The sequence below is a fragment of the Tympanuchus pallidicinctus genome, unplaced genomic scaffold (genome assembly GCF_026119805.1).
Source record: "Tympanuchus pallidicinctus isolate F22 unplaced genomic scaffold, pur_lepc_1.0 scaffold12, whole genome shotgun sequence".
Classification (NCBI taxonomy): domain Eukaryota; kingdom Metazoa; phylum Chordata; class Aves; order Galliformes; family Phasianidae; genus Tympanuchus; species Tympanuchus pallidicinctus.
This window is the reverse complement of record NW_026294637.1, coordinates 9,678,631-9,704,485: the sequence shown is the minus strand read 5'-3', so window position 1 is coordinate 9,704,485 and position 25,855 is coordinate 9,678,631. Positions and strand designations below refer to the sequence as shown.

Below are 25,855 nucleotides of genomic sequence, written 5' to 3'. Positions count from 1 at the left end.
AGATTCAGTCCCTTGGAGCCCATACTAAGGATTTTTAGAACAATAAAAACCAAAGTTAACTATTGAGACTGCTGGTTTATTTTTCAGTAGAAGGAATTCTGTTAAACAAGGAAGTGATGTTCTAACTTCATTAGAGTATTCAAATTTCAATTTCGAACATCTGAAGTTGAATTTTTCATGTAATCTCTTGCTTTGGATCAAGCTACAACTAAAAGTGTTGTTTTCAGTCAGTTTGGCATCAGATCTGATGCTTGGACAGTAATAGATCTGTGTCAGTTAAAATGCCTGAAAATCACTGCAATAATGAAGCAATAAATGTAACTCGTTAGTTGAGTCAGGTGGATTAATTTGGTATCTGCACTATTCACTGCTTTGAATTTCTTTAACAAAAGAACTTGATAACAGAACAGGAATAATATCCATGTGAAACAGTAAGGAAAAAATCAGCACATATTACACTCATTTCACTAACAGAAACAAGTGACAGAATTAAATTATTGCTCCTTGGTATCTAAATTTAATTTAAAGTAAAACTAAACCAACAACACATCAAGGAGAATTTCATTATTTAGCTAGCTGTCTTAATGCAAGACCTAAAAGCACAAAAAGAAACAAAGCCAAAGATGGTGCAGTGTGAACAGTAACACAACTGCATTGCACTCATGCCCAGTCCACTGGGCTTCACACCTAGAAGCCATTGAAAGACATTGAGGCCCTGGAGCATGTCCAGAGAAGGGCAGCAAAACTGGTGAGGGATCTAGAGCACAAGTCTTATGAGGAGCAGCTGAGGGAGCTGGGATTTAGTCTGGAGAAGAGGAGGCTCAGGGGAGACCTCACTGCGCTCTACAACTTCCTGAAGGGAGGCTGTGGTGAAGACGGGTTTGGCCTCTTCTCCCAGGCAGTGAACAGGACCCGGGGAAATGGCTGCAAGTTGTACCAGAGGAGGTTTAGGTTGGACACAAGGAAAAACTTTCAGAGAGTGGTCAGGCATTGGAATGGCTGCCCAGGGAGGTGGTGGAGTCACCATCCCTGGCAGTGTTTAAGAGGCATCTGGATGAGGAGTGCGAGATACGGTTTAGATTACTGTAGTGGTGGTAATGAGAAGATGGTTGGACTAGATGATCTTCTAGGTTGTTTCCAACCTTGTGATTCTATTATTCTGTACATTACTTAACTGCTAGCACTTAATAGTCAGCATGTTTTAAAAGAGCATTTAATTCTGAGAATATTCTGCATTGTAACATGAAGGTACGGAGCTCTTCTGGCAGTCTTGCAATCATTCCCACTTCCCCTGTAAATCATAACCATCTCACTTTGGTAAGCTCAGTAATCAAAGGTTGGGGTGGTAAGTAGAAAAGGTGGCTCATTACAGAAGTATTAGGAAACAGCTAGAAAAGGAAAATGCAGCAGCTTGAAACAGAAAGACAAGAATAGAGACAAGTGACAATTCATACAAGCCCAAAATAATTTATCTAATTTTAAGCAATGATGACAAGGGAAAATATGTTGATATTTGGGCATGATTGTGTTCCAAGATCTTTGTTTTAGAAAAGAAGAACGCTGAAGGCATAAGACTCCTCCCAAATGCAGAAGGAAAAACTAATATTACTAAGAGACAGTCACTCCAACCAGCAGTCAGATGGACTGTGTCCCCAAGGATTTTCAGAAACTTCTCTTGAGCTGAAGTATAAACTGAGCATAAACATGAAGAAAATATATAGCAATTCTGATGTTTCATATTAAAATAAGTTCTGTAGAAGCATTCACACCCCTTCCCATAAGAAACAGACCACTGTCCAAACAACTACTAGATTTCTCTTCAGATGTCTTTTCTATTCTATACTGTTCTTCATAAAATCTTAGTCCAAGATTTCTGACCTTTCTTTGCTGTCTTGGTCCCTTTCGACTTAGGCTACTATTTGTTCTTCTTAAGCAACACAGAGGACTGCTATTGATACTGTAGTATACTCGATGCCTGAAAGACAATTGGTGCAGCAGAAAAACCAAATACATTGTACTTAGTTCACAATAGCCTAACAGAAATCAAGACTCAGTGCTGTATGTGGTATATCTGTATCAAATAACTGGTAATAAATTCAAGTCAGATTTTCTAGCATAATTGGCATTTCTTAGGTAGTGTCAAGCCCACAGTGGTCTCAGGAAGTTGAAGGTGGGAGTTAACATATCCAGCTCTAATCAGGTAAGCTTGTTATTAGTATATTGAACATGAAAAATAAATATTCATATAACTAAGTTCTACTATCACCTCTCCTAGAGTTCTTGTCCTCTTTACAAGAGAAAACAGAGAAACCATATGAAAGAATTTACTTAATCTCATGCAAGTTAGAATTATTCTAACATTTTAATATGTTCTCATGCAAACCACCAACACAAGAATGAGGGAAGTAATTTATAACTAACTGAATTTCCAAGCAGTGACAGAATAGTTTTTCCAGCAGTACATTTCTGTGATACAATGATCATTAAATCGAACCATCTACATCGGCATTCTCAGCCAGCCTATTGTTTTATAAAAGAAACCAGCTTTTCCAGTTCACTGCAAATAGATAACAGCAATAAAGTTACTGACTACCATCCACTTATTTAAACATTAGATGGCATTTGTTCACTCTATACACAAAGTGAACACGGGAAAGAACTTAGATATTTTTTTCTCTTTAAGGCATTGATGCATCAGAAGCAGGCCTAACAACCTCCATAAATGACAAACAAAGCTCTCTGAAAATTTATTAAGTAATTGAATATAGTGTTACTCTTCTGCATCAGAACTTCAGATGATGAAATACATTTTCAAAGGCACTAAGAAATTAAGTTGTCCTACAGCACTTAGAAGCAGTTGTTTTAATACCATTAAACAGATTTTCTTACCTTGCTGAAGTTTATTATATTACCTGATAAATCAAAGAGAAGTAGAAACAATCATCACAGAATCATACAGAATCACAGAATGGCCAGGATTGGAAAGTAGCTGAAGGATCATGAATCTCCAACCCCCCTGCCACATACAGGGCCACCAACCTCCCCATTTAATACTAGGCAACTTCTGCTCACACATTCTACCTTTACAGTGTCATAGCCTGCAAGTAGAACAGGTGACTCTTCATTTCAAGTGGCTGAATTACAGCTTATCCCAGCACCTTTGAGTTTCACACTAAGGAACATAGTGCTCACAACAAAAGAATAAGATGCCAGCATACATCATTACACCTTACTATAAGTTGCACAGACCAGACACAAAAAAGGTAAGAAGGGAAAATCACATATGACCCAGCTTTCACAGCATATACAAATAAGGGAACTGTAACACCATCATGCAATGGAAAGTGCAGCAACGACAGCAAAGCCCCAGGCTACAACAGCTGAGCATACGTTCAAATACAGCAGCCACAGCACAGCAATAAAGGAAAGATATAAGAAAGAATCTACTTACTCTCAGAAGGCCTCATGTATGTGTGAATCTCCAGCAAGACACCCTTGCCTCTACTGCTTCAACCCTTAAATGAGGTCTGGGAAGGGGTTGATCCTGGCTCAACCCCTTTCAGTCACTCAGGTGCACTGCATTGCATGCAACTGAACTCACATGGGTTGGCCCTACCTCTCTACCAGGTGCTCAATCTCTGCTTCAGGCCATGACTTAGTATTTCCACTACAGGAACCTGAAGTACTCAGGAACTCAAAAGTAATCACAGACAAACGTAACAACTGAACACTATTTATTAAGGACTTAGATAAGTTAAAAAATGAAACAGGTCAACTTCTTAAAGAAGCCCATATTCATGATGAACATCTCCAATGCACGTATTCCCACATAACAATAATATACCGGTAACACTATAAAAAAAAAAGTTTTTGTCACAGTACAAAGGCTATCAGCTCTATAGGATGAAAAACCAAACTTGATAGGCTCAAGCCCACGCTAGCCAGGTGATACAGAGAAGAAGTCAGCTAGGAGCCCAACTCACCAAACAAACTAACAGAGATGAAACAGGCCCACAGGTAAACTAGTCTAGCCTGCCTTAGGGCAGGCCCTTACCCATGAGAAGCATAGATGTAGTACCACCACTTCTGAAGACAAACATCAATAATACAGCTCAGGTAGTAAAGACCAGGCTTTAAATAAAGCATCACCCATGGGCACAGGTGCGGGTGGAGGCCCCAGGTGAAAACAGGGTAATTAACACTTCAGTGTATCCAGAGATCTGATAAGTTTTAGGAGCTTTCTGAAAAGCCTGTTAAATCATTAATGATTTTTCATTAAGTTCTACTCATTGGAATGAGGTTCTACGTGCTACCACCAGGACATCACTAAAGGAAGAAATATTAGTATCTAAGAACTATCACTTCTAAAAGATCAGATATAAATTTTAGCAACTGCCTTTACTGATGAGGTAGCTGTATGGGAACTATTGAATCACGGCCTGAACCTCTGATTGATCACCTGAGGCAAGCACTGAGTCAGCCATGGGAGTACAGGTGAAGGCAATTCAGCTGCGTGACCTGAAGGGGGTGGAGCCTGGCTGCATCTCTCCAAGACCCCATTTAAGGGCTGACTGCCACTAAGGAAGGTCCTCTGCCTGGAGGTTGATCCTGTTGAGTTTTCCTACTGGCCCAGGGTACAGGTGAGTGGTTTTATTTTTATTTTATTTTTTTTTTTTTCCTGCCATGAAATCTTTCTAGCTGTCCGCTCCATTGGTACCACCCCAACCACTCTGTATGTTTGTTGATTATACAGGTAGTGCAGAAGAGCATTCAGAAACAAAATGCTTTGTAGTATATTAAATGCTTTAGTAGTAAAAAGTCACCTAAGTCACTTGTTTCTATTTTCTTCTATGTTTTCACTTGCTAATAGGTGCTGCTACTGGTGACACATGCAGGTATTGGACAAATATATGATCAGATTTCCCTGTTTTGAGAGCTTGTATGAGTGATTTAGGAAAGCATAAAAACTTTTTTTACCAAGTAAACTCTATGTCAACAATGATGTACAGAGTAATGCCAGATATCCAGTGTATATAGTGGATATGTTAGTATTTGTTTCCAAAAGCAAGAAGTACTACAGTGTTTTTGTTTGCATTGGGCTAGGAGGAAGAAAAAGTAATTAACAACTTGAATGCTTCTATCTTTAATAGATTTTACTGACAGTAATAATATTACTAATGCCTTCTTCATTAGAATATATGGACAATTCACCTTTACATGACTGAAAACAATGAAGTGACCTGCTATTTAAATCAGGCAGCAACTCATATAAACTTGTGAGGCAAAAATAAATTGTTCAGATGGAAGACTGAATCAAAGTACAAAATATTCTTAACTTACAAGATATGGCTTCAAAGGAAGTACCAAAAATGTTCCCAGAAAGGATGCTCAGAATTCTTAGAAAGCTTGGAACGACTTCATAGACAGCTGCAGATTGCTAGAAAGAACTAGGAATGGTCTCACAAAGAACAAATGCTCTTTAGAAGATGTATAGCTGGCCATGAAATACAAAAGCAAATGATGAGGGAACATTCCTCCCCATAAGTTAGTAGTAAGAAATTGACCATAAAAAAAAAAAAAAGCAGAAAGTAATGCAGTTGAAAATATCTGAACACTCACTGTGTTGGATTTTCAGTTTGATATTTGAAACACAGCAAAGACAGTGATGGGCAACGTTCGATTTCTCTAAGAGCTGATGTCTACTCCCTTGGAACTGTTGGATCTGCAAGGAGAAACGAGTCATTCTTGAAGATCAGCTGCCATCTAGTGAATATTGAGAAAATTGTGTTGGCTTTGTTTTGCTTTCGGTTTTATTGCTGTTTTTTCGGGGGGGTTGACAGTTTAGACAAGATTCTTGTAGGTAGATCTTTTTGCCACTTTGTCAGTATTGAATCTTGTGTCTGGAAGAGTTTTGGGAACGCTCAAAGGTATGCATTCCACTCCAGGGCAGCCACTCAGCAATGCTTCCCATGGATACTCATAAATAAGGTTTTCATTTTGCCATTATCTCTCTCTCAAAAAAAGGCAATTTTGCGCACTTTCAAAAAGCTGTATTAATAATTTTGTGGCTCTGCTTCTCTTTAATGAGTTCCTATGAGGTATTTAGAATTAGCTGAACTAACAACGTTGCCTCTTTTTGTACTGTTTTGTGTACAGCCCTTGGCTCACACAGGACCACGATAAAGCGGGAAGCCGTCAGAAGGACGAACAGCCCGGTCCTGAAGTGCATCCCTGCCCGCCCCGTGAGACGGGGATCCCAGTTCTGGGGGGGGGTGTCTCAGGTGGAGTCTGTGCGTGTAATTTTACTCACAATCAAGCTATTGACGAGACTGAAATTATGCACACCATAAATCTCACAGATGATGGTTTTATCTCGCATCCTAGCAGGTTTTTGCGGACCTGCTGCTACAGCTGACGCAACCCCAGCCACCGGTGGAACACGCACTCCGCCCAGCGAAGCCAAGCGCCGCCGGGACTCACGGGAAGGAGGCGGGAACGTGTGAGGGGAGGCGGAGCCCCACCGCGTGCGCGTGCTCGCGGCGCAGGCGCGGGAAGTGGTGCGGACTGTAATCCGCGGGGGCGGGCGGCGTGCCGCCGGCTGCGGGTGAGCGAGCAGCGCGCCGCCATGGAACCGGCGCCCCTCAAGCTTCTACCCCCGGACCCCGGGGACGAAGGCACGCAGCGGTGCAGGCTGGGCCCCGCCGCCCTCTCCTCCCTGGGGGTCCGGCTGGGCGCTCCGTTGCGGATCTCCCTGCCCGCCGGCTGCTATCTGTGCACGGCGTGGCCGCGGCCGGACCTGGCGGACGGGTACGTGCAGGCGGACCCGGCCTGCAGCACCGGGCTGACGGCGGCGGCCCCGCGCGGGCTGACGCTGAGCCCCGGCTGCCTGCAGCCGCTGTCCTCTCGCCGCCTACGGGGGGCGGCCGTGCGCGCGGTGCTGCGGGGCGGCGCGCGCGGGCGGCCTGCGGGGCTGCAGGAGGCGGTCCGCGACCTGCTGACCCACGTCTACGTTTCCCCTCGCTACGTCGTGACTGTTGGCCCTCGTGTCCGCGCTCCCGTGGTGCACGTGGAAATTCTCTCCGTAGACCCCGCGACGGAGGAAGCCGGGCTGATAACCCCCCAGACGGACGTGACGATTACGGAGGTGATGACTTTAGAGCGGTACAGGCTCTTAACGGAGGACCCGGCAGAAATTCCTGTGGCGGGGCTGGACGATGTGCGAGACTCTCTGAAGGAGATGGTCGACCTGCCGTTCCGTTTCCCGAGGACGTTTAAGAAGCTGGGGCTTTCCGTCCCCAACGGGGTGCTGCTGGTCGGCCCTCCGGGAGTGGGGAAGACGCTCCTGGTGAAGGCAGTGGCGAAGGAGGTGGGCGCGTATCTGCTGTGCGTCTGCGGCCCCGCGCTGTACGGCTCCAGGCCGGGGGAAAGCGAGGAGAATTTGCGAAGCGTCTTTGAAAAGGGCAGGGAGATGTCCTGTGAGGGCCCGACCGTGCTCTTTATTGATGAGATCGATGCTTTGTGCCCGAAACGACGGAGCTCCAGCAGCGCTCCTGAGGATCGCCTGGTTGCTCAGTTGCTGACGCTGCTGGACGGTGCTGGTGCTGGTAAGGATAGGATGGTGGTTGTGGCAGCGACAAACAGGCCTGACGCCTTGGATCCTGCGCTGAGAAGGCCGGGCAGGTTTGACAGAGAAGTAAGCAGACGTTGCTATCTGTGCTCAGCCCTCTTTTCTCTTTTTGTTTAGGGGATGTGGTAAGGGGACAGTTAATAAAGACGAGCACCCAGTTCACATAGCCAAGCCTGAATTTTACATAATGCATTCAATTAAATAAACCTGTTTGTTATCTAATTCAGCCTTTGTGAACAATGAAATAATAATCTTATTGCTAAGTCAGTTGTTTATATTACCTAAAAACAGGATTTGATGGACAGTGACTAACAGTGTCTTATGAACAACTGATTATACAACAACTGTTCTCTTGGGAAGTAGATGTGAAAGATGCTATAAATAGCTGTAATCTGTGAACTGTTAAGTTCCTCCTGAATTCTTTTGGTTGCAATATAAGTATGTATAAATCTTCAGAAGTTGGTTTAAAGTGGAGGCAAACTTATTTCGTAGAACTGGCCAAACGAGAGGAATATGAAGTAACTACTTGAAAATTTTATCTTCCTTGGGTTAGGTTATTATTGGGACACCGACGCTTACGCAGAGGAGATCCATCCTGCAGATGCTCACCTGTGGTATGCCCATTTCTACAGACGTTGATTTGGTTAAGCTGGCAGAAATGACAACTGGGTATGTTGGAGCTGACCTTACAGCGTTCTGCAGAGAAGCTGCTATGCAGGCTGTGTTCCACAGCTCTTTGGTATGATTGCAAATCAATCAAGAGAAAAGACATGATTATTATCTAACACCCTTTCTCCATTAGCACATAGTTTTACTTGAAAATTTGAACAAGATGAAGAATTCAGAAATTAGAAAAGGAAAATAATTACTGAAAAAAAAAAGTGTTACAAATGTAAGCCTGCTGTTTCACTTAGTCCCTTAAGTTCCTGTCTTCAAAGTAAATTTTCTTCTTTGTGGGTGGAAGGTTTTGCAGGAAGTTTTTGTTACATCTTGTTATGAATGTGTGAAGGCCTGTTTTATTTGATTATTCTAGAGAATCTAGGAATTTGTGTATAGTAACCCTGAATTAGCATCTGTTTGATGTAGTTGGAGCTATGATTTAGGGAGAAAACTTTCTGTGGAATACTTATGTCTGATAAATGTCATGTCATGATCTTGCCATGAAGAGAATATGTTCTACTTTGTTTCATCTATGTGTGTGCACTGCTTGAGCTTGTTAGGGCAGGAATTTGAGTTGTCTTTGGCCTTTTGTGAAATACACTGTATGCTAAAAATGTTGCTAATACACCTTGTTTGTTTTCCTTCAGGATTCAGCTGAAGTGCTAATTAACATGGCAGATTTCCAAGAAGCTTTTAAAAAAATTCAGCCATCCTCTTTCCGAGGTGCAGTTGGACTCAAAGAGTGTAAACCCATCACTTGGGAGCAGATTGGTGGTCTTGAAGATGTGAAGTTGAAGTTAAAACAGGTAACATGCAAATACATTTAGAACAAGAGGCAATTTCTGATTACCTGTTCTCCAAGGTATTCTGTATGTTATGTTATGGAAATGCATTATCTTATGAGTTACATGGTTTTATATTTTATTTTAAGCATTATTTTCTACTACATTAAGTGACAAGCACTATAATAATTTAGCATCAGCATCACAAGATAAGAGCAGCAAGCATAATACAGTGGAATAATTAGTGTGCTTCTGAGTAGCTGATAAACTCTGCAGCAGTCCATCTCTGATTGTATAGCCAGAGGTGGCTCTTGCATATCATCCTTCAAGAGTTGTCTTTTATTGCATTTGAGACTGAGAGAGAAGTTCCAGAAGAGTGGCTGTGCGTGTTTTCTACCAAGGAAGGCAAGTTAGCATTCTGTGTTGCTTTCAAATTAATGTATGCACTAAAGAGTGGAGTATTGTGCTCAGCTGTTCTGTCGGTTGCCTTTGATCTTTAGTTCTGTTACTGAAAATTTCATCCCTTGTTTATGTATTAACAGAGTGTGGAGTGGCCCATGAAATTTCCTCAGGCATTTGTGAGGATGGGGCTGGCTCGTCCAAAGGGTGTTCTTCTCTATGGGCCATCAGGGTGTGCCAAAACCACATTGGTGAAGGCTGTGGCCACAAGTTGTCACTGTTCCTTTCTGTCTGTAAGTGGTGCTGAGCTGTTCTCACCTTATGTTGGAGATTCAGAGAAGATTTTATCTCAGGTACAATTTTCAATTTGTACAAGGTGCAAAGAAAATGGTAGTTAAAACTCTGCCCTGATTATGAAATTGATAACTAACGTATGGTTTCCCATGTATATGAACAGGAAGTCTAGCCCTAAAATGATGACAATTTTAAGCTTTGAAAATATTTCCACCCTCTTGTTTTCATTTCATTGCAGAATTTAATTCAGAAGCAGAATTTGTCTGTAGGAATGGCAGCTGGAATGGCTTCTTGAATAAATGTTTGTTCTTGCGTGTGAATAAGTTTAAGTCCACATCGCTAAGTAAAAATAAGACTATATGCAAACAAGCGGTTTCACCTTACCTGAAACAACATATGTGCATTAACATTTGTTTTTAAAAATCCAAAAAACAGGTTTTCCACCAAGCGAGAGCAAATTCCCCAGCAATAATCTTCCTGGATGAAATTGATTCTATCCTGGGATCTCGATCGCGCGGTAAAACTGGCCGTGGTGTCTCAGAGCGGGTGCTGTCTGTGCTTCTCAATGAGTTGGATGGTGTTGGACTGAAAGTCACAGAAAGAAGAGGGAATAAACTACAGCTTGAGGGGAGATGTGAGGAACTAAGTGATGAGGAAAGACAGGTATTGAAGTTCCCTTTTCTGTGTGGTACGGATGATAAGTGCAGCCCAAGTGTCAAAAAACTTGAATTGTCATTCATGCTTTTAAACTTAAAATCCTCAACCTTAAAAAGATGCTATTCTACTTCATTTCTGATTTTTTTTATAAAATACTGTATGAAGGCTGCTCACTGTCTTTATAAATCTGTTCCTCAATGAAACTTTGAACAAAATACCAACACAGGCTCATGAACAGAAATAACTGGGGTACATTTTGTGTCACAAATCATCTTCCTTGACAAATTCTTTTGGACTGTTATTTTTGCTCTTATATAGGTTCATTTTTCATCTCAAAGAAAATGAAGTACTGATACAAAAAGGAAAATAATTACATGCTGAGATGCATTTTCTGTTCTCCCTCCCCCTTTTGTCACTAATAGTTAACAAATATGTAAACCTCTCTTAATTGTGTTGCACTAATGCCTTCATACCATCTCTTTGCTCAGCTAGAGTTTCAGGAAACCTTGAGCAGAGATGTCATGGTAGTTGCTGCAACAAATAGGCCAGATATGTTGGATGATGCCTTACTGCGCCCTGGAAGGTTAGACAGAGTGATCTATATTCCACCTCCAGATCTAAAGGTGATGTATCACAAATCCATCTGTGGTGTTAAATGGGGAGAGAAAAATTGCCAGCATACTTTCAGAACAAAAAGAACATAATCTAATGTGCTTCAGAATTGAGGGATGGCTCACTGGAGATGAGTTGCCAAACTCAAGATATGTGAAGAAGGGAATAATTACATTTGTAATTTAAATACCAGTAATATTTGGCCTGATTATGTAGGTACACTGCTCATAGAAAATAGGCAGCAATCTGAAGTAATTGTCTGTTTACAAAAACAAACTGTAGAAAGTATTGTAAGACGTTGGCTGTCCTTTCTTCAAATCTTCATTTCCTGTAAGTGTTCATTGGTATAAATGTTTGTCCTCCTTCCCCATCCTAAAAAGAGATGACCCAAAGCAGACTGTGTATGGAAACATATCTAAAATTGGTCTCATTTCATGAAGTGATGAGTAATTGAATACTAGACATGAATATGAGAACCATAAGAGTAAACATCTCTGTTAATAATACTTTACTCTTTCACCAAAAACGTAATTCTGATTTTGTATTTTTCTGTATTTCCTTAGTTCTAACATTAAATTTTGAACTGTTTTGGAGTGGGAGTAATTGTTTGGTTTGGTTTTCTCATCAATACCTGCCACCTCACAGGGAAGGCTTTCCATTTTGAAAGTCTGCACAGAGAAAATTCCATTAGATACTGACGTGTCACTGCAGGATATAGCAGCCCTAACAGACTTCTTCTCTGGAGCTGATATTGAAAATCTGTGCAAGGAGGTAAGGAATGTTTTTATGGTTAATCTGTGGAATAAACTGTGGAAAAAGAGAACTAACTCATACACGTTACCAAGCTAACTGCAGTACAGCTTATTCCTCAACTGAAAATGGAAGGAGAATGAGTAAAACAGGAGTGAGCAAAAGTTAAAACTTAAGATAAAAAGCCAAATCAGTATAAAGGTGTTCTCTGATTTCCAGGCAGAAGTAGATGATGGCACTGGTAGAAGTAGTTATACTACCTTCTGTAGCACATGGCCTTTCTAATTCAGGCTCAGATCCAGAGAAGTTTTTTTCTGTGTACTTTGAAGTGACAGTGGCATTTTTAGCTGGAAAAAAAAAAATCTAAGAGTGATCAAGGATACATTGTCTAATCCAGACCACAGAACTAAAGGTGGAGCATGCACTGATCTGTCATAAATATTGTAAGTTGTACAGTGCTGTTTTTGGATAGTTTGTCTAAAATTTGGTTTTGTGTAACATATTTGAATTACTTGCAATGACTTCTGTGCAACTTAAAACCATGAAGCACTTCTAATATTTTCTTTTTCAAAGGCTGCCTTGCTGGCATTGCAGGAGAATGGACTCGAAGCAACCGCTGTAAAACAGGAACATTTTGTGAAATCACTGGAGACTGTAAAGCCATCTTTAAGCATGAAAGACTTGGAATTTTATGAAGAATTTATAGTCAAGAATTAACCTCTTGAATCATAAAGGAATTATGTGGCTTGAGTGTTATTAAGTATGTCTTGGGGACAGATTTGCAATCACTTATCTTTTCTGCTTTTTTGTACTGTATTTATTACCACTTTCAATTTGTATGAAATACAGTAAAAGTTCACTTCTGAAAAATCTGTGGTGTCAGTAATAAATAAAACTGGGGTTGCTGGGGCTGGGTTGAGATACAGTGAGTACTGCACAGCAGCTCTTTTACTACAGATTCCCTTATTCTAATTACAAACTCAGGCAAAATGGCAGTGTTTAACTTACTGTGAGGTCCAAAAAGCACAGTGAGTACTAAAAGGATAGAAGAACACTTCCTTGGGAGGTGGGAGATGGTTGCCATGCAGTACAAGCTGCTTTAGATGGGAGTGCTTACAAGCTGGCTTTCTCAAAAGCACGTCCCAAATTTCAGCACCGGAGCAAGGCTTTTGTCGTCGCGGCTGGGGCACAGGGTCAGCCCTTCGCGCTCTCGGGCCTATGGAAGTTCTGTTTCAGGCCGGAGCAGGAGCGCGGTATCGCAGCCGCGTCCCGCCGTGCCTCGTCCGCGCCGTCCGCCAGGGGGCGCCCGCGCCGTTTGCTCTGTGCTGCCGCGGGTGCGGGTTGTGGGGTGCTGTGCGTGTGGGCGGCGCCGCGCGCGTCCACCGTGTATATAGGGCGCAGAGCGCGCTGCCCGCGCCGCTGCCCCGCGAGTGCTGCCCGTCCCGTCCCGACAGGTAATGGACAGCCGTATCCGCTCGGGGACCCGGCGGTGCCGAGGAGCGGTGCGCTAACGGGGCCGTCTGTTGCAGGTCCGCAGGCAGGATGAGCGCGAGCTTCTTCCAGCTGCTGAGAACGAAGAAAGAAGTAAGTGTGCCCGGCGGCTCCGCTTGGGGCTGCCCTGTGCCCGGCATCGCAGCGCAGGGGACGGGAAAGCAGCGGACGTAGCTTCTGCGTTCCCGGTAACCGCTCCGGGCGGCTCACCTCTCCCCTCGGTGTCTTTCAGCTCATCCCGCTGATCGGAGTCGTGTCCTGCGCTGCCGTTGGGGCTGTTGCTTTTTCAGTCTATTCCCTCGTCAGCAAATCCGACGTGATGTAAGCGAACTCTGCTGCTGGAGCAGCCTGGCGCTGCCCCGATCCCTGCTTTCTAGGAAGAGTCAGAAGTCCGAGCCAAGTTCCAGAGCACCGGGAATGACAAAGTTACCGGCGCGTTTTAAGTGCCGACGAAGTTAGCTCCTTTAGGCTAGAGGGAATGGTCTCTCAGCCGTGAATAGGTCACGTTTTTTCTGTGCTTTCGGTGTAATTGGCGATAGATGCTCCCACAAAGGGACGCTGGGGGCTCAGGGATGCAGGCAGGCAGGCTGGTGCACAGCGTGTGATAGTGTGCCCTGCCTGTAAGTCAGAGCTGCGATGGCTCGGCCATGCCTTGCAGCCATGCACAGCTTATGGGAAAATGACTTTACTTCAAAGGGACAGAAAGGAACATCTTTAGCCACCGGGATTAAAATCCCCTTTTTATTTGAGCCTTTATTCGCTTTTGATTCTCAGCTTTCTTGCCTTAGGATGGCGCGTTATGCTTGAAGGAGACTGGCTGTGTTTGGTGCTCTGGGAGCCACAAGGAAAGCAAGCATAATTGATTCCTATCTAACACTGGAAAGAGAAATTCCCAAAGCTGTATAGATGTGTTTCAGGGAACTGCTTACCTACAGGAATAGTTGTGCTGGTTGTAGATTGCTCATACTGGAAAAACGTATGTAAGTTCACAGCCTAAAACACAGTACCTTATTGCTTTATCTTCTCTTTAAGCATTAACAAGGGTGCCAATCCAGAGCCATGGGAAACCATTGATCCTACCCAGCCTCAGAAGGTAATTAACACAAATAATAGAGCCAATGGTGTGTGTTTCCAGCACGAGGAATGCACTTAAATAGCTGTGTAAGAGCCAGGAAAATGTTAATAAGAACAAAAAAAGAAACTGACACTTTTAAATAAGTGGAGCTTATTGTGTAATGAATCTCATTGCATTATTTAAAGAGGGGAATTCAAGTATTTCATTCCAGGCCTGCTTGGCCCTCAGCTGCTTCTTACCCCGTTCCACTGCTAACAGTGGAAGTATGGGCACAGAGGAAATGCTGGTTACACTCACTTGGTTCCTGAATTACAAAATTGACTGAGGATGTTTTTGAGTACCGCAGCTGTAAGGAGAAACATCTTAGTTCAGTAGAGCACCTAGGGTGATGAGGAAAATAAAATTATTTGGGGATAATTGTTGAGTTCATTAATTGTTTCATATCGGGGTGATTCTGTTCAACAAATTATTGATATCATATCCCTTGTTGCTTTTGATTACTTTTAATGGGCTAATGTAAAGCTATTAGAAATCCTTCACTGATAAATTGATCCATGATATTGTAGGAGGGAAGACTAACATTTTACTGAGAGAGAATTGAATACGGGGTTTTGCTGATTTCTTTCATATCTTCCTTTTGATTTCTTCCAGCTGTTAACAATCCATCAGAAATGGAAGCCTATAGAAGAGTTGGAAAGTGTCAAAAAGCTTACGAAGTGACAAGTTTCTGTTGCCTCTAAAGGTACTCTATGAATCTAGTGGAATCACTTCTGCACAAACTTGACTACTGAAATCAGTGTGCGGAAATGCTTCTGCTACATTTCTAGGGTCTCCCTCCATTTTTTGGGCTCTGGATGAGGAGTTTCTTGTTGCCTTAGAAGTTGGCATGCAACATCCACTTAGTCCAAAATTCTGTGTCAAAGCTCGTTTTCAGCAGGTGTTTGATGCCAGATGTTGAACATTCAGATGGTAATTGAATATGGAGAAAGTTTTCACACTTTTTGAAGTAGAATTTTATAGCTCATTTTCCTCAAAATTACAGTTGTAGTTTTGTGATAATAAAATCTGTGTAACATTTTGCAACATTCCTTGTAAATTCTGTAAACAGAAACTACCCACAAGCTCTTCTAAAGTGTTCCTGATTTGCTCCCCCTTTATCCTATACTTTTATGCTGTATGTGCACTGTGTACAGACCAGATATTGTAGCCAGATGACGTCTATGTATGGCAGCATATGTTGCCAAAGGTCCGCTTGCATTTATTTCCTACATCAGCTGTAATGACAACTTCTGTCCAAGTTAAGGTTTGGTACTGGAACTTACATGTGCTCTCAGCTTAGACTACCAAGGAGTCTAATAGATGAGTTAAGGCTGTATTTGGGAATGCAGGGTGAAAACATAACTTCAGCATGGCTAAAAAGGAATTAAAAATGAGAGAGTTTTTTACATTTGAATGTTGTTCCTGTTTAAACTTTTAAAAAGTTACTGGAAGTAGAAAATTTACATTACCCAAAACTACTTTAATCATTAAATTCTTCATCTTCTGCTAGGTAGTTCACATGCAAACTTAATTTTACTGCATAGCTAGCAGGGCTTTTTTTAACATTTTAGATACGAGCTATGAGGGACTTCTTCAACAAAGAGAAAATGAAAGAGATGAAAAGTAGAAATGACTCTTCAGAGAGACGCTTCCTCTTTAAGCATTTGTTTTCTGATAGATTGGCTACGGAAATGATGCAACAGGCAGACCCTCACCAAGCTGGGGAGGGGATTTCTGCAGGCAATGGTAGAACGATCCTTTTCTGAGCTCCTTCTGTAGGCGTCCCATTCCATGCAGTTTCACATGCGTTACAAAGTTTCTTCTACACTGGATAATAAGGATGCATGTTACTGGCTGAGAGGAAGGAAGAAAACTGAAACAAATTAATTTGAAGAAGCCCCTCCTCGACTAGCAGTGAACCTCCTGCTGGAGGTCGTTCTGCTGCAGCAAACACCTAACAGGCTGGTAGTGCAGCTTCGGAGCATTTATGTTTTCTTAAAGGTGTACTTGATGCTGAGAAGAAAAGCGTTAAAATGTTATTTGTGACACTTGTGCTAAGTTGCAGCGTAACATTTGGATAAGTAAGTATGACTCAGCAGCATTTAGGAGTGACAGGAGTTAGAGGACTTCAGAGTACAAGCTTGGCTTTCATTTCATGGAATGACGCTGTGAGATAAATTGGGTGGTATGTAACCACAAAAACCAGTGTTCTGGGGAATACAACTTCTGAGCATTTAAACAGAAGCACTGTAAACTATTTTCTGTAAGTTATTGCGTATTTCCATATTTTGCTTGTCCGTATCAATACAAAAAACGTACTGTGCTGTGCTCTGAGTTGATACACGAATTAAATGAGTTTGTCCTTCAGTAAATCATGGGTATGGTCTTTGAATACCATTGTTTCTTTTGACCTGAGTATCTAACAACATCAGGGAAACAGCTGTGAGTCACTTGTACATAATCTTTTGTACTGAAGCAGTTCTCAGTGGTGTCTGCCATAGTGCATCAGGCAGCGTGCCTGCCATCATTCACAGGTTGTCGCTTCTCATTTTATCCTGAGGCATAATAGCAAAGGTAATGCAGTGCTCTGCTTTGATAGCTGGCTTTCAGTGTTTTGTTGTTGCTGTTTTTCCATAATGTAATAAATCTCTTTCTGCACCTCAAAAAGATGATGAGGAATGCTCAAGTTCTCAGGACAGCTTTTTGAGTTCTCAGGCTGTCCTTGAGAATGTTCTCCTGCACTGATGAGATTGCTCTAAGTAAGGTGCACCATGGCCAATTACTGTATCCACCCCCCAGAACTACCCAACATATGTCTATAAAGCAATATACAAACAATTTCCTTGTTCTACAAGAATCAGAGTTAAAACAGTAAGGATGTAATCCATTGAATTTTATGAGCTGAGATTTGTGGGAACAGTAGGACTTCCATGTCCCATGTAGTGCAAACCCAAGGCTTTTTGTTCCTTGTGCAATTTAGAAGCTGTTGAAATAGACTTTACTTCTTCCCTTCTTCTCTCTATTCTTTACTTGTTCAGTCTTCTACTTTCCTGTCTTCTGGGCTTTTAAGTTTTAAGCAATCATAATCTCCACTCATCCTCTCTAGTACTTTTCCAACTTACACATGAATTACAAAGTTTCATTATAATATTCACTGGCTTGTTAGATTTTTTTATTATGGATTTGGATTAAAAGCCATTTGAAATACAGTTACGCTTTTCTAGCTGCAGCTGGCCAGTAGTTATTACAGTCTTTCTTTGAAGAGTTTTCTGGAAGAACAGAAGGTTGCTCTCTGCAGTTTACATGCAAACTGAACAAATATTCCCCCTGAAAGTGGAAGTTTGATGTAACTTTGTAAATAAAAGAGTAAGTCCATGAGTTCAAACAGTCAGCAGAAACTTATAACAAATATTAAAAATACCTGCTTTCATAAAGCAGTAACACACAGCAGAACCTGAGAGCTGGTATCTGTTCTGGGATCTGAATCAGGCTTTTTGAAATGCCAGCTATTTCACGCTTCTGTAACATTTTCTTTTTATTTTAGGTGTCCTTTTTAAATTCCTGATCTGAATTTCACTTACTCTGTCCCAGCCTGTCACTGACATATTTACTTTTTTTCTGAGTTAATGAGAGATTTAGGGCCTGAGAAGGATGAAAAGTAATTGCCAACCTCCTTTTAGCATCTCTCCTTTCTCCAGCTTATCTGATGCACAGGTGAACATATATGTCCTGAAAGAAGCCATGATGTGGAACAGGCTTGGTAGCCTGGATGTAAGGGCCATCATTTTTATGTGTGAGCTTCTGTAAGTTCACAAGATCTTTGAGAAAATTTCAAACGCTCTTAAATTGAATGCTTTTTTGCTTTCAGAAAGGAGGGTTAAGCTTGACAATAATAAAAAAAAAAACCTAATAACTTTATATTCCTTTTGCTGTGCACTTTTGTTTTAACTACAAATCTTTATTATTATAGTAGTACTTCAAGGCCTTATCCACAACGATATGAGATTTGCAGGATCCGAGAGCTGTGCTGAGGTCCTTGTTTGGTTTTCTTTGCACGCGATAGCCAATGTCAGCATTTCTCTGCCTGATGCTCTATGGTTCTCTGCTGTATTTTACTGCCTAGCTACTTCATTGGTGCATGTGGTTTCTGTAGTAAGTGGTGGTAACAGAGGGGCCTGGTGCAATCATTAAAGGAAATTGTTCATACTCCAGCTGTCATCTGTCTCAGAACAGAGGGCTGTTGCCCCCAGGACTAGCTGTAGAAAACAAACACAAGCGATGGGACGAGTCACTGATTCTGGGTAGTAGCTGGTGTTGGATGTTTCCCAAAAAAGCTTTCAGATTAAACAAACGTGGCTGCACTACTCAAAGCAGTTTTAATTCATTGTCTGAAGTCTTCAGTGTTCAGCACATCTCTATCACACAAGCAGCAGCATGAGATAACACAACCTAAAAGCCAAACAGGAATGAAAATGAAAAAGCATTACTGAGGAAATGGACTGTGGGAGTTGCAACTGTACTCAGCAGTTGTTTACCTTCAGGTGCTGATTTGAATGGAGAGCAGGTAGATTATTTGCTGAAAGCATTTTCCCCTCATGAGCCAGCTATCACAGCCAAATAAACTCTTCAGAGGAAGCCCAATGTGAATAGGCGCCAATAGGCCTCACCTGGTTCAAAGATCAGACTCTTCTGCAGGGCACTTCATGGAGGCTGTATAAGCCCTGCCCATGCTGTACCTTGGTCTAAGGATCAAAGGATTCTGGTTTAACAATCTGTTATTTTCGAATAACGTTATCACATAATCATAAAATGGCTTGGGTTGGAAGGGACGTCAAGATTGCACAGCTCCAATCTCTGCCATGGGCTGTGTGCCTCCCAGCCCAGCTGCCCAGGACTGAGCCTGCCTTGGGTACCTCCAGGGATGGGGCGCCCACAGCTCTGGGCAGCCCATGCCCAGGCCTCGCCGCCCTCTGAGTGAAACATTTCCACAACATCTAATCTGAATCGTGCGTTGTGGGACAGATGCGCGGTGTCTCTCTGTCTCCATGCTCTTTGCTCCATGCCTGGCAGAGATCTGTGCTGCTGGAGCTACGTGCTGTAACACGTGTTACTGTGCCCCCCGCCTCATGGGCCTCATGTTTCCACACGAGGTGGCCATGCTGCGTGGCAGCCATGTTGCGCAGCAGCTGTGTTGGCCTGGCCTGGCTGGAGGCAGCAGCTCGCTTCTTACAAAGCCTTCTGTGTGAAACTCCTTTCACTTTCTTCTTGCTGCATCCCTTTGTTGCACCTACCGAAACAAGCACACCAGAGCACCTTGGTCTAATTTATTTACACTGTTACTTCTGTTTACTAATACAGCAAAAGCTGACTGGTCTCTGTTTCCTGACAAAAAAATGGCAAAGTAACTTGCTGATGTTCTGTGACTCCAAACTTGAAGTGGTGAAGCAGTTTCTTATTCCTAAATACTGTGAATCATCTGGGTTCCTGTAGCCTTGTAGAACACGGTGCTGGCAGTCCAATCAAGGACTGTGAAGCAGCTTGCTTTCTTTTTGTTTTCTTTTCTGCTATTTTTTTAAAGAAATCAGGAGATGTTATTTCTTTCAGTTCAAATTCATTCAGACAGACTCTGGATGGCTTTGCTGACTTCATCCTCCAAGTGTTGCTGAAGCAGGGGCTTTTAAATATGAGACTATAACAGCAATTTCTTTTTTATTTATTAGTTTACTTGTTTTTAAAAGCAGTATTCTCTGCTGCAGTGAATGAAAGCTCTGTACAGACACTGATGATACCAGACGGTGTCAAACTGAGCATCCACAGACTCAGGACGAAATGTCAATAGCAGCAAAAATAGACTGTGAGGATCAGTGTTGCCTAAAAGAACATCTGAGAAGTGATGCGGTCACAAGGCAGTGCTGCCGGCTGTCCCACTTACAGATACAGCTTCAAACCACTTCCTGCCATTTCCCTGCTTTGTATGGCACTTGCTATGTGTCTTTTCTGATAGGCCAGAGGTAGGCTACCAGCAACTGAGTGCTTGTGTGGTTCATTGGCCAGAGCTCTACTTTGCCTTCTGAAAGGGCTGGTGCGCGCTGTGAGGTGCAGTGAGCACCTGCCTTGTCCCACTGGGTTGTTATGTGGATTAATGGCCTGCAGTTCTGAAAAGCTGGAGTTCCTTGTATTCCCATTTCAGCATTTTATAATGTGTGGATTTTTATTTGCAGATTTTATGTAGGGTCAATACAGTGCAGTTGTTTTAAATACATTTATTACATGATGTGATGTGTAGAGAGCAAATGGGGCACCTATAGGTGCAAACAGATTAGCCGAGAGGTCAGAAAACCACACCGGTTTGAAAACCTATTAATTATAAATAATGTGTTTAAGCTTTCATCTTCAGCAAGGCTCTTTCATTCCTGGTTGCTGGTTGTGTTTTTTTATCATTATTATTTTATTTAAAGTGTATTTGCAGTAAGTAAATGCCATCCCGTACCAGACTTGATGCTGCTGCAGCACAAACAAGGAAATAAGGGCTGAAAAAACATTACTTGTAATCTCTGCTAGTCATAGGAAAATAGTATTGAACAGCCAAAGAAAAGCAAAGTCACATGCTTGTTGTGAATCACTGCCTGACTACACAAAAACAGCCTTCCTTCTTTCATATCGAAGCTGTTCATGTTTCATGTAATGATGCATCTCTCTCACCTTCTACAATTCAGTAAAACCTGGAATGTTTTTTGTCCTTTTCAAGTCATGCTGCAGGTTTTTAGAAGAGCCAGGTAGAACTTGAGTGAGACCTTAGTTCTGTGTCTGCTGAAACATTAGCTTTATGCTGCCTTTACTGCATTTGTTTTTCCTCTTGTGAAATGCTTTGAATGAAACACAGTTAGTCAGAATAGGGCATTTGGCTTAAAGACTGCCAGATCCATCTTACTCCCAGAAGCAGAAGTATTTACCAAAATCCTGGTCATAATGACTTGCAGTTCTGTTCATTGCCTCATTGCCAAGCTCTGAGCCATAATTTTCATGGTACAATAATATGTCACGCAAAGTAGTTGTAACACAGTTAGTTTGAAGTTATGGATGTCAGAGAGATGTGGAATTATTACCACAGACCTTGCAGTGGTCGTGTATGTATGTATGTCGTGTATGAAGTGCCTGCGCATTGAATTGCCTTCTTAAAAGAAGGACATTTAAGAATTGGGCATGTCTCATGTTCCTTTGGGTTCATTAGTTCAAAGAGGAAGCTTTTGTTGTGTGCAAAGCAGGGTGGTGTGTGGATCTTTCTATTTGAGCTACCTGCTGAATCACCTCTTGATACATGTAAAGAACAAGGAGAACACACCCTTATGGGGCAGCACTTCAAAAAAGCAAATTCCCACCTAAGTTATAGATGTATTTATGGAAGAGAAGCTGAGTTTGACTCCTCAGTCTGTTCTTCACAGCTGTGTCTTTGGTGCTGACATAGTTTGTGCTCCTCAGTAAGAAATACTAAAGCACAAGGGTGTCCTGATACTGTAGCTAGAGATCAGCATTTTGTTGAAGCAATGTGTAATCAGTTATTGAAAACATGAGCTAAAGGAACTTCATCTATCGGGGTTCTTTTATTCTTCACTAAACAGATGAAAGGATGCATGGAACCCAACAGAGAACAGACGCATGAGCAGCAATTCTCTTTATTATTACACTCTCTTAATTGATCAAGAAATGCTGGTGTGTTCCATGGTTGGCTGCACAGTGATGTAAAGGAGATCAAAGTTTTTGGGTTGCAGTATGGAGCTCTGGCTTTATCTGTTTTGTTTGGCTTTTAGTTGCCAATTCCCACTTGTACACAAACACCTCGTGTCACCAACAAAGTATCAACTACTTTAAAGAAAGTCACTGCAGCATGAATATCCCCAGAGCCATGACAGTGGGCCAGGCAGTAAGAGCTCATCTTGGTGTGTGACCCTTGCTCTGTGGGCTGCTTCTTTCTAGCTAGCTCTATAAGAGGTAGGATTCCCCTTCCTCCAGAGAAATCTCAAGTGTAATAATTCTGACAAGGAACAATGACATTCAAAGACAGCTCACTGATCTAATGTAGTAAGACATGTTGTATGGCCATCAACAAGTGAACGTATCTAAAACCTGTCTTTGTTTACAGCTTGCTGTACGCACCCTTTAACATTTGATAGCCAAGGAGTTGCTTGCTTTTCTATTTTCTATGCTATGCCTTGACCTTTGCTCCATGGCAAGTCCAAGCAGCAAGGATACCTTAAGACCATCATAATTTGTTCCATCAAGATTAAATTTAAAGCAATTATCAAAGCACTAAGAAACCAGTCTGTGCAACCAGTTGGGCAGTTTCAATTTCTGATTGATGTTGTGTTCTCTGCAGAAGTTTGCAAAATACAGAATTGCTTAATAGGTTGAAGAAATGAAAGAAGACTTTACAGGAAGGAGGATGTGGTTCTGAGTTGTTTCACCTCTGTGTGAAGCCTTTTGGGCTGGATTAAACAACAATTAAACATTAAACAAATTGTACCAGAGTGCTTCATATTTATCTCTGTTTCTCTCTAATTTGAAGAAAAATTACTACTCTGTGTATGGCTTTGGTTCAAAGTGTCATCAGATCATTTATTTTAATAATAAAACTTTTAAAAGAGTTGTTCAGGTAACATGAATTCAGCATCCTCTAGAAACTGATGGCTTGCATGATAAGTAGCATTGTTTACATCAGTGAATCTACTTTGCTCTAATTGCATTTGATAGCCTTACCCACGGTCAATTTCCAGCCATAGAAAAGTTTTATTGCACACCTGAAACTGCAGGGAGGCAATTCTCTGTACTCTTTGGGTATTATTTCTATAGAACTTTAAAGAAGTCTCTTTAATCTTTCCCAGTAATCCAACTGCAAATCAGCATTCTGCTTATGCTTTTCCTTATTACACCCCTGATCAAGTGACATCCCATTAAACAGCACTCCCGTCCTGGTGGCTGCAGGCAGGGCACCATCTCCTGGGGAGCTGGGGAAAGGCCTCGAACACCTGCCTGTGCTGTTTGATGTCAGACGTGTTCTTACCGTGGGAGGGAAGACCACGTGTTTATGAAAATAACGAGTACCTGTATTGTAGGTTCAAATATTCACCAACATCTGAGCTGTGAAAATGTTTCATTATGGTATTTTTCCTCAAAAATTCACTTTGAATTTAAAGGGCCATTTACTATTATCAAGTATCTGCTTTTATTTGCACCTCATCAATTCCCTTGGGGACTTATTAGCTAAGTTCTGTGCGTGTTATAGGAAGAGAGTTGGGATCTCTCCATGCACATGAGCCAAAAGAAAGTGTTGCTGCTTGGCTCCTCCTCACATCAATTATTTTGCTGCACCAAAATCCCTGCATATATCAGTACTGTCCAGTGCATGAAACATCCTGTGGCCAGGCAGCCTGACCTGCCTTCACATACCCCTGTGTTTTGGAGGCTCGTATCCCTGAAACTTATCTTTCCAGTAGGCATCACAGTAAGGAAATTAGAAAGCTGACATACGGACAAGAATGTGCTTGTGTTTACAAAATGGCTCGCTGTTTCAACAGAAATGGTTGCTGCAAAAGGTGTGCATGCTTCACAGCTTTAACAGAACAGCTGCCTCGTGCACTTGGTACTGGCAGAGTTCAAAGCAAACAAAATGATACTGAGAAAAAAGCAGACCAGGAAAAAGTAAAGGAGTAATAAAACTGTTTTGAGTTGTCTTTATCTTGCAGCTGTAAGCACAGAAAGCAGGTGTCCTGCATTCTAAGAGCAGAACTCGTGCTATCTGGATGGTTCTAAAAGGGAAGGAACGGCGTTTATTTTACCAGCTTCTAAAGCCGTCAGGTACTTCACAGATGGAAAGGACGCACATCATCCTTCCTGGAGCCTTCCGTGGAAATGGGACGAGAAGAGCAGAGAGAAGGGGTTTCCCAAAGCACAGCGGCATTTAGCATCCAGTATGTCCTCTTCAAAGAGGGAGAAGGAGATGGGAGGTGGATTTAGGGAAATAGGAGGGATGGGGAGGACCTACTTTGGTTTTTGTGTACAAAGGAAATCAAGAAGTTTCAGAGTAGCTCTTCGATATCAGTTTGCAACTTGGAGGCTAGAAGACAGATCATACAGAGAGCAAAGAGGAACTGGACTTCAGGTGAGCACGTACTTGAACAGAATGGGAGAAAGGAGGGCTTGCAGTGTTTTTGGATGTTTTGCACCCATAAACCTCACACCACACAAGCTGCGCATACAGAGGGTGCTGACTGGACATTAGTGAAGCTGTGGAAACAGCAGAGTATTGCAAGAAAATGGAGTGAGAAAAGCGAAGTAACTTAGAGGCAGCGTAACATAAGCTTGAGCTAGGCGTGCTAACCTGGGACAACAGCATGTGCTTGGAGCAACCAGGGAGAAAAGAGATCTTGACAATACCATTTTGGATTTTGAAGACCAGGTTCAGGTACGACAATGCATGTAGTAATTCTGCTGGTATAGAAGGCAATGTGGTCAGTATTGAAAGGTTTAAATGCCAACACAATTTAGAAAAGAAAATCAGGATTAAGCAAAGAAAGCAAATGAGTTTCTGTTAATTTTCTTTTTAGGGCAAGAATAGTTCAGGATATAACAGTGTGATGTGAGGGCTTGCAGCTTGCTTCTTGGCTTTCACAAGTAGTTGGAGAGCAGCTTGAACCAGTGATTGAGCATCTGGTGGGAAGCCAACCCAGGGGAGCTCAGGTGCATGCAATGCAATGCAATGCATCTGAGTGACTGGAAGGGATGCAGTCAGGATCCACCCCCTCCCAGACCTCATTTAAGGGCTGGCAGTGGAGGCAAGGGGATCTTGCTGGAGCTTCTTATCTACCTGATGCTTTCTGGAGGTAAGCAGATTTTTTTTTTCCTTTATTTTCTGTGGCTGTTGCATTGGAGCAAATCCTCACTTGCTGCAAACTAGGACCTTGCTGCTCTGCTGTCATTGCTGTGCTTTCTATCATGTTACAGTTGTCATTAAAGCTGCATCTGTGGTTCAAGATAGGATATGTGAAAATCAGGAATTTCTTCTACATTGATTGCAATAGGTGGCAGAATTCTCACAGGTTTTTAGCAGTTTGTCCTCCCATAGCAATCTGGCATAACTCTGGAAAGCAGAGAGGCTCACTGTGGAAGCCTCTGATCTTAGGCATCTATTGGGTAGACTAATCATAAAAAGTAAACAAGTTCTTATTTTCTATAGAAGGGTTTCCTGTGGAGATAGAGAAATACAGAAAAACGTAAATGATCTTGTGATGGTCGGAGGAGATAAACAGGATGTGCTGCAGAGCTGGCTGGAAAGGCACCAGACTTGATTCTTATTCCCAATAATGCTATGCTTCTCCAAGGTGGTACTCAATGACCCTTCAATATCTATAAAGATAACTTGACTTCTTTTATCGACACCTCACACTTCCTAGAGCACAGATGTTAATGCATATT

General features: G+C 42.2%; 2 protein-coding genes and 1 long non-coding RNA gene across 9 annotated transcripts in view; 2 read left to right on the top strand and 1 right to left on the bottom strand.

Annotated features, from left to right (window-relative positions):
• LOC128075572 (uncharacterized) overlaps window positions 1-6,604 on the bottom strand; it is a 72,053-nt gene extending 65,449 nt beyond the window's left edge. For 5 of the 7 annotated variants that reach the window (XR_008203898.1, XR_008203897.1, XR_008203900.1 and 2 more), the window contains exons 1-2: window positions 6,311-6,604; window positions 5,620-5,722 (exon numbers count right to left, since the gene is read on the bottom strand). This is a non-coding gene — a long non-coding RNA (uncharacterized LOC128075572). The remainder of the gene's footprint in view (window positions 1-5,619; window positions 5,723-6,310) is intronic. The other 2 variants (XR_008203902.1, XR_008203903.1) reach the window with 1 other exon arrangement.
• Window positions 6,605-6,610: 6 nt separating this feature from the next.
• On the top strand, window positions 6,611-12,651 carry SPATA5L1 (spermatogenesis associated 5 like 1). The gene is made up of 8 exons (XM_052672431.1): window positions 6,611-7,693; window positions 8,181-8,366; window positions 8,935-9,093; window positions 9,612-9,821; window positions 10,198-10,425; window positions 10,908-11,042; window positions 11,677-11,802; window positions 12,355-12,651. Exons 1-8 carry the CDS (start codon window positions 6,626-6,628, stop codon window positions 12,496-12,498), a joined length of 2,256 nt encoding a protein of 751 aa, XP_052528391.1. The 5' UTR covers window positions 6,611-6,625; the 3' UTR covers window positions 12,499-12,651.
• A 512-nt stretch (window positions 12,652-13,163) lies between these two features.
• Window positions 13,164-16,758, top strand: CUNH15orf48 (chromosome unknown C15orf48 homolog). Its single transcript, XM_052672450.1, has 6 exons — window positions 13,164-13,235; window positions 13,311-13,365; window positions 13,505-13,593; window positions 14,305-14,365; window positions 14,999-15,089; window positions 15,958-16,758. The coding sequence occupies exons 2-5, from the start codon at window positions 13,324-13,326 to the stop codon at window positions 15,065-15,067; spliced, it is 261 nt and encodes an 86-aa protein (XP_052528410.1). The 5' UTR covers window positions 13,164-13,235; window positions 13,311-13,323; the 3' UTR covers window positions 15,068-15,089; window positions 15,958-16,758.
• The last annotated feature ends 9,097 nt before the right edge of the window (window positions 16,759-25,855 follow it).

What these genes read in the sequence shown, in the direction of transcription:
- SPATA5L1 (XM_052672431.1), top strand. Translation starts at nt 6,626, where the DNA reads ATGGAACCGGCGCCCCTCAAGCTTCTACCCCCGGACCCCGGGGACGAA. An exon ending in CGGGCAGGTTTGACAGAGAA is followed by an intron (nt 7,694 to 8,180) that starts GTAAGCAGACGT and finishes TCCTTGGGTTAG; the next exon opens with GTTATTATTGGGACACCGAC. An exon ending in TAAGTGATGAGGAAAGACAG is followed by an intron (nt 10,426 to 10,907) that starts GTATTGAAGTTC and finishes CTCTTTGCTCAG; the next exon opens with CTAGAGTTTCAGGAAACCTT.
- CUNH15orf48 (XM_052672450.1), top strand. Translation starts at nt 13,324, where the DNA reads ATGAGCGCGAGCTTCTTCCAGCTGCTGAGAACGAAGAAAGAA. An exon ending in GTCAGCAAATCCGACGTGAT is followed by an intron (nt 13,594 to 14,304) that starts GTAAGCGAACTC and finishes CTTCTCTTTAAG; the next exon opens with CATTAACAAGGGTGCCAATC. An exon ending in ATCCTACCCAGCCTCAGAAG is followed by an intron (nt 14,366 to 14,998) that starts GTAATTAACACA and finishes GATTTCTTCCAG; the next exon opens with CTGTTAACAATCCATCAGAA.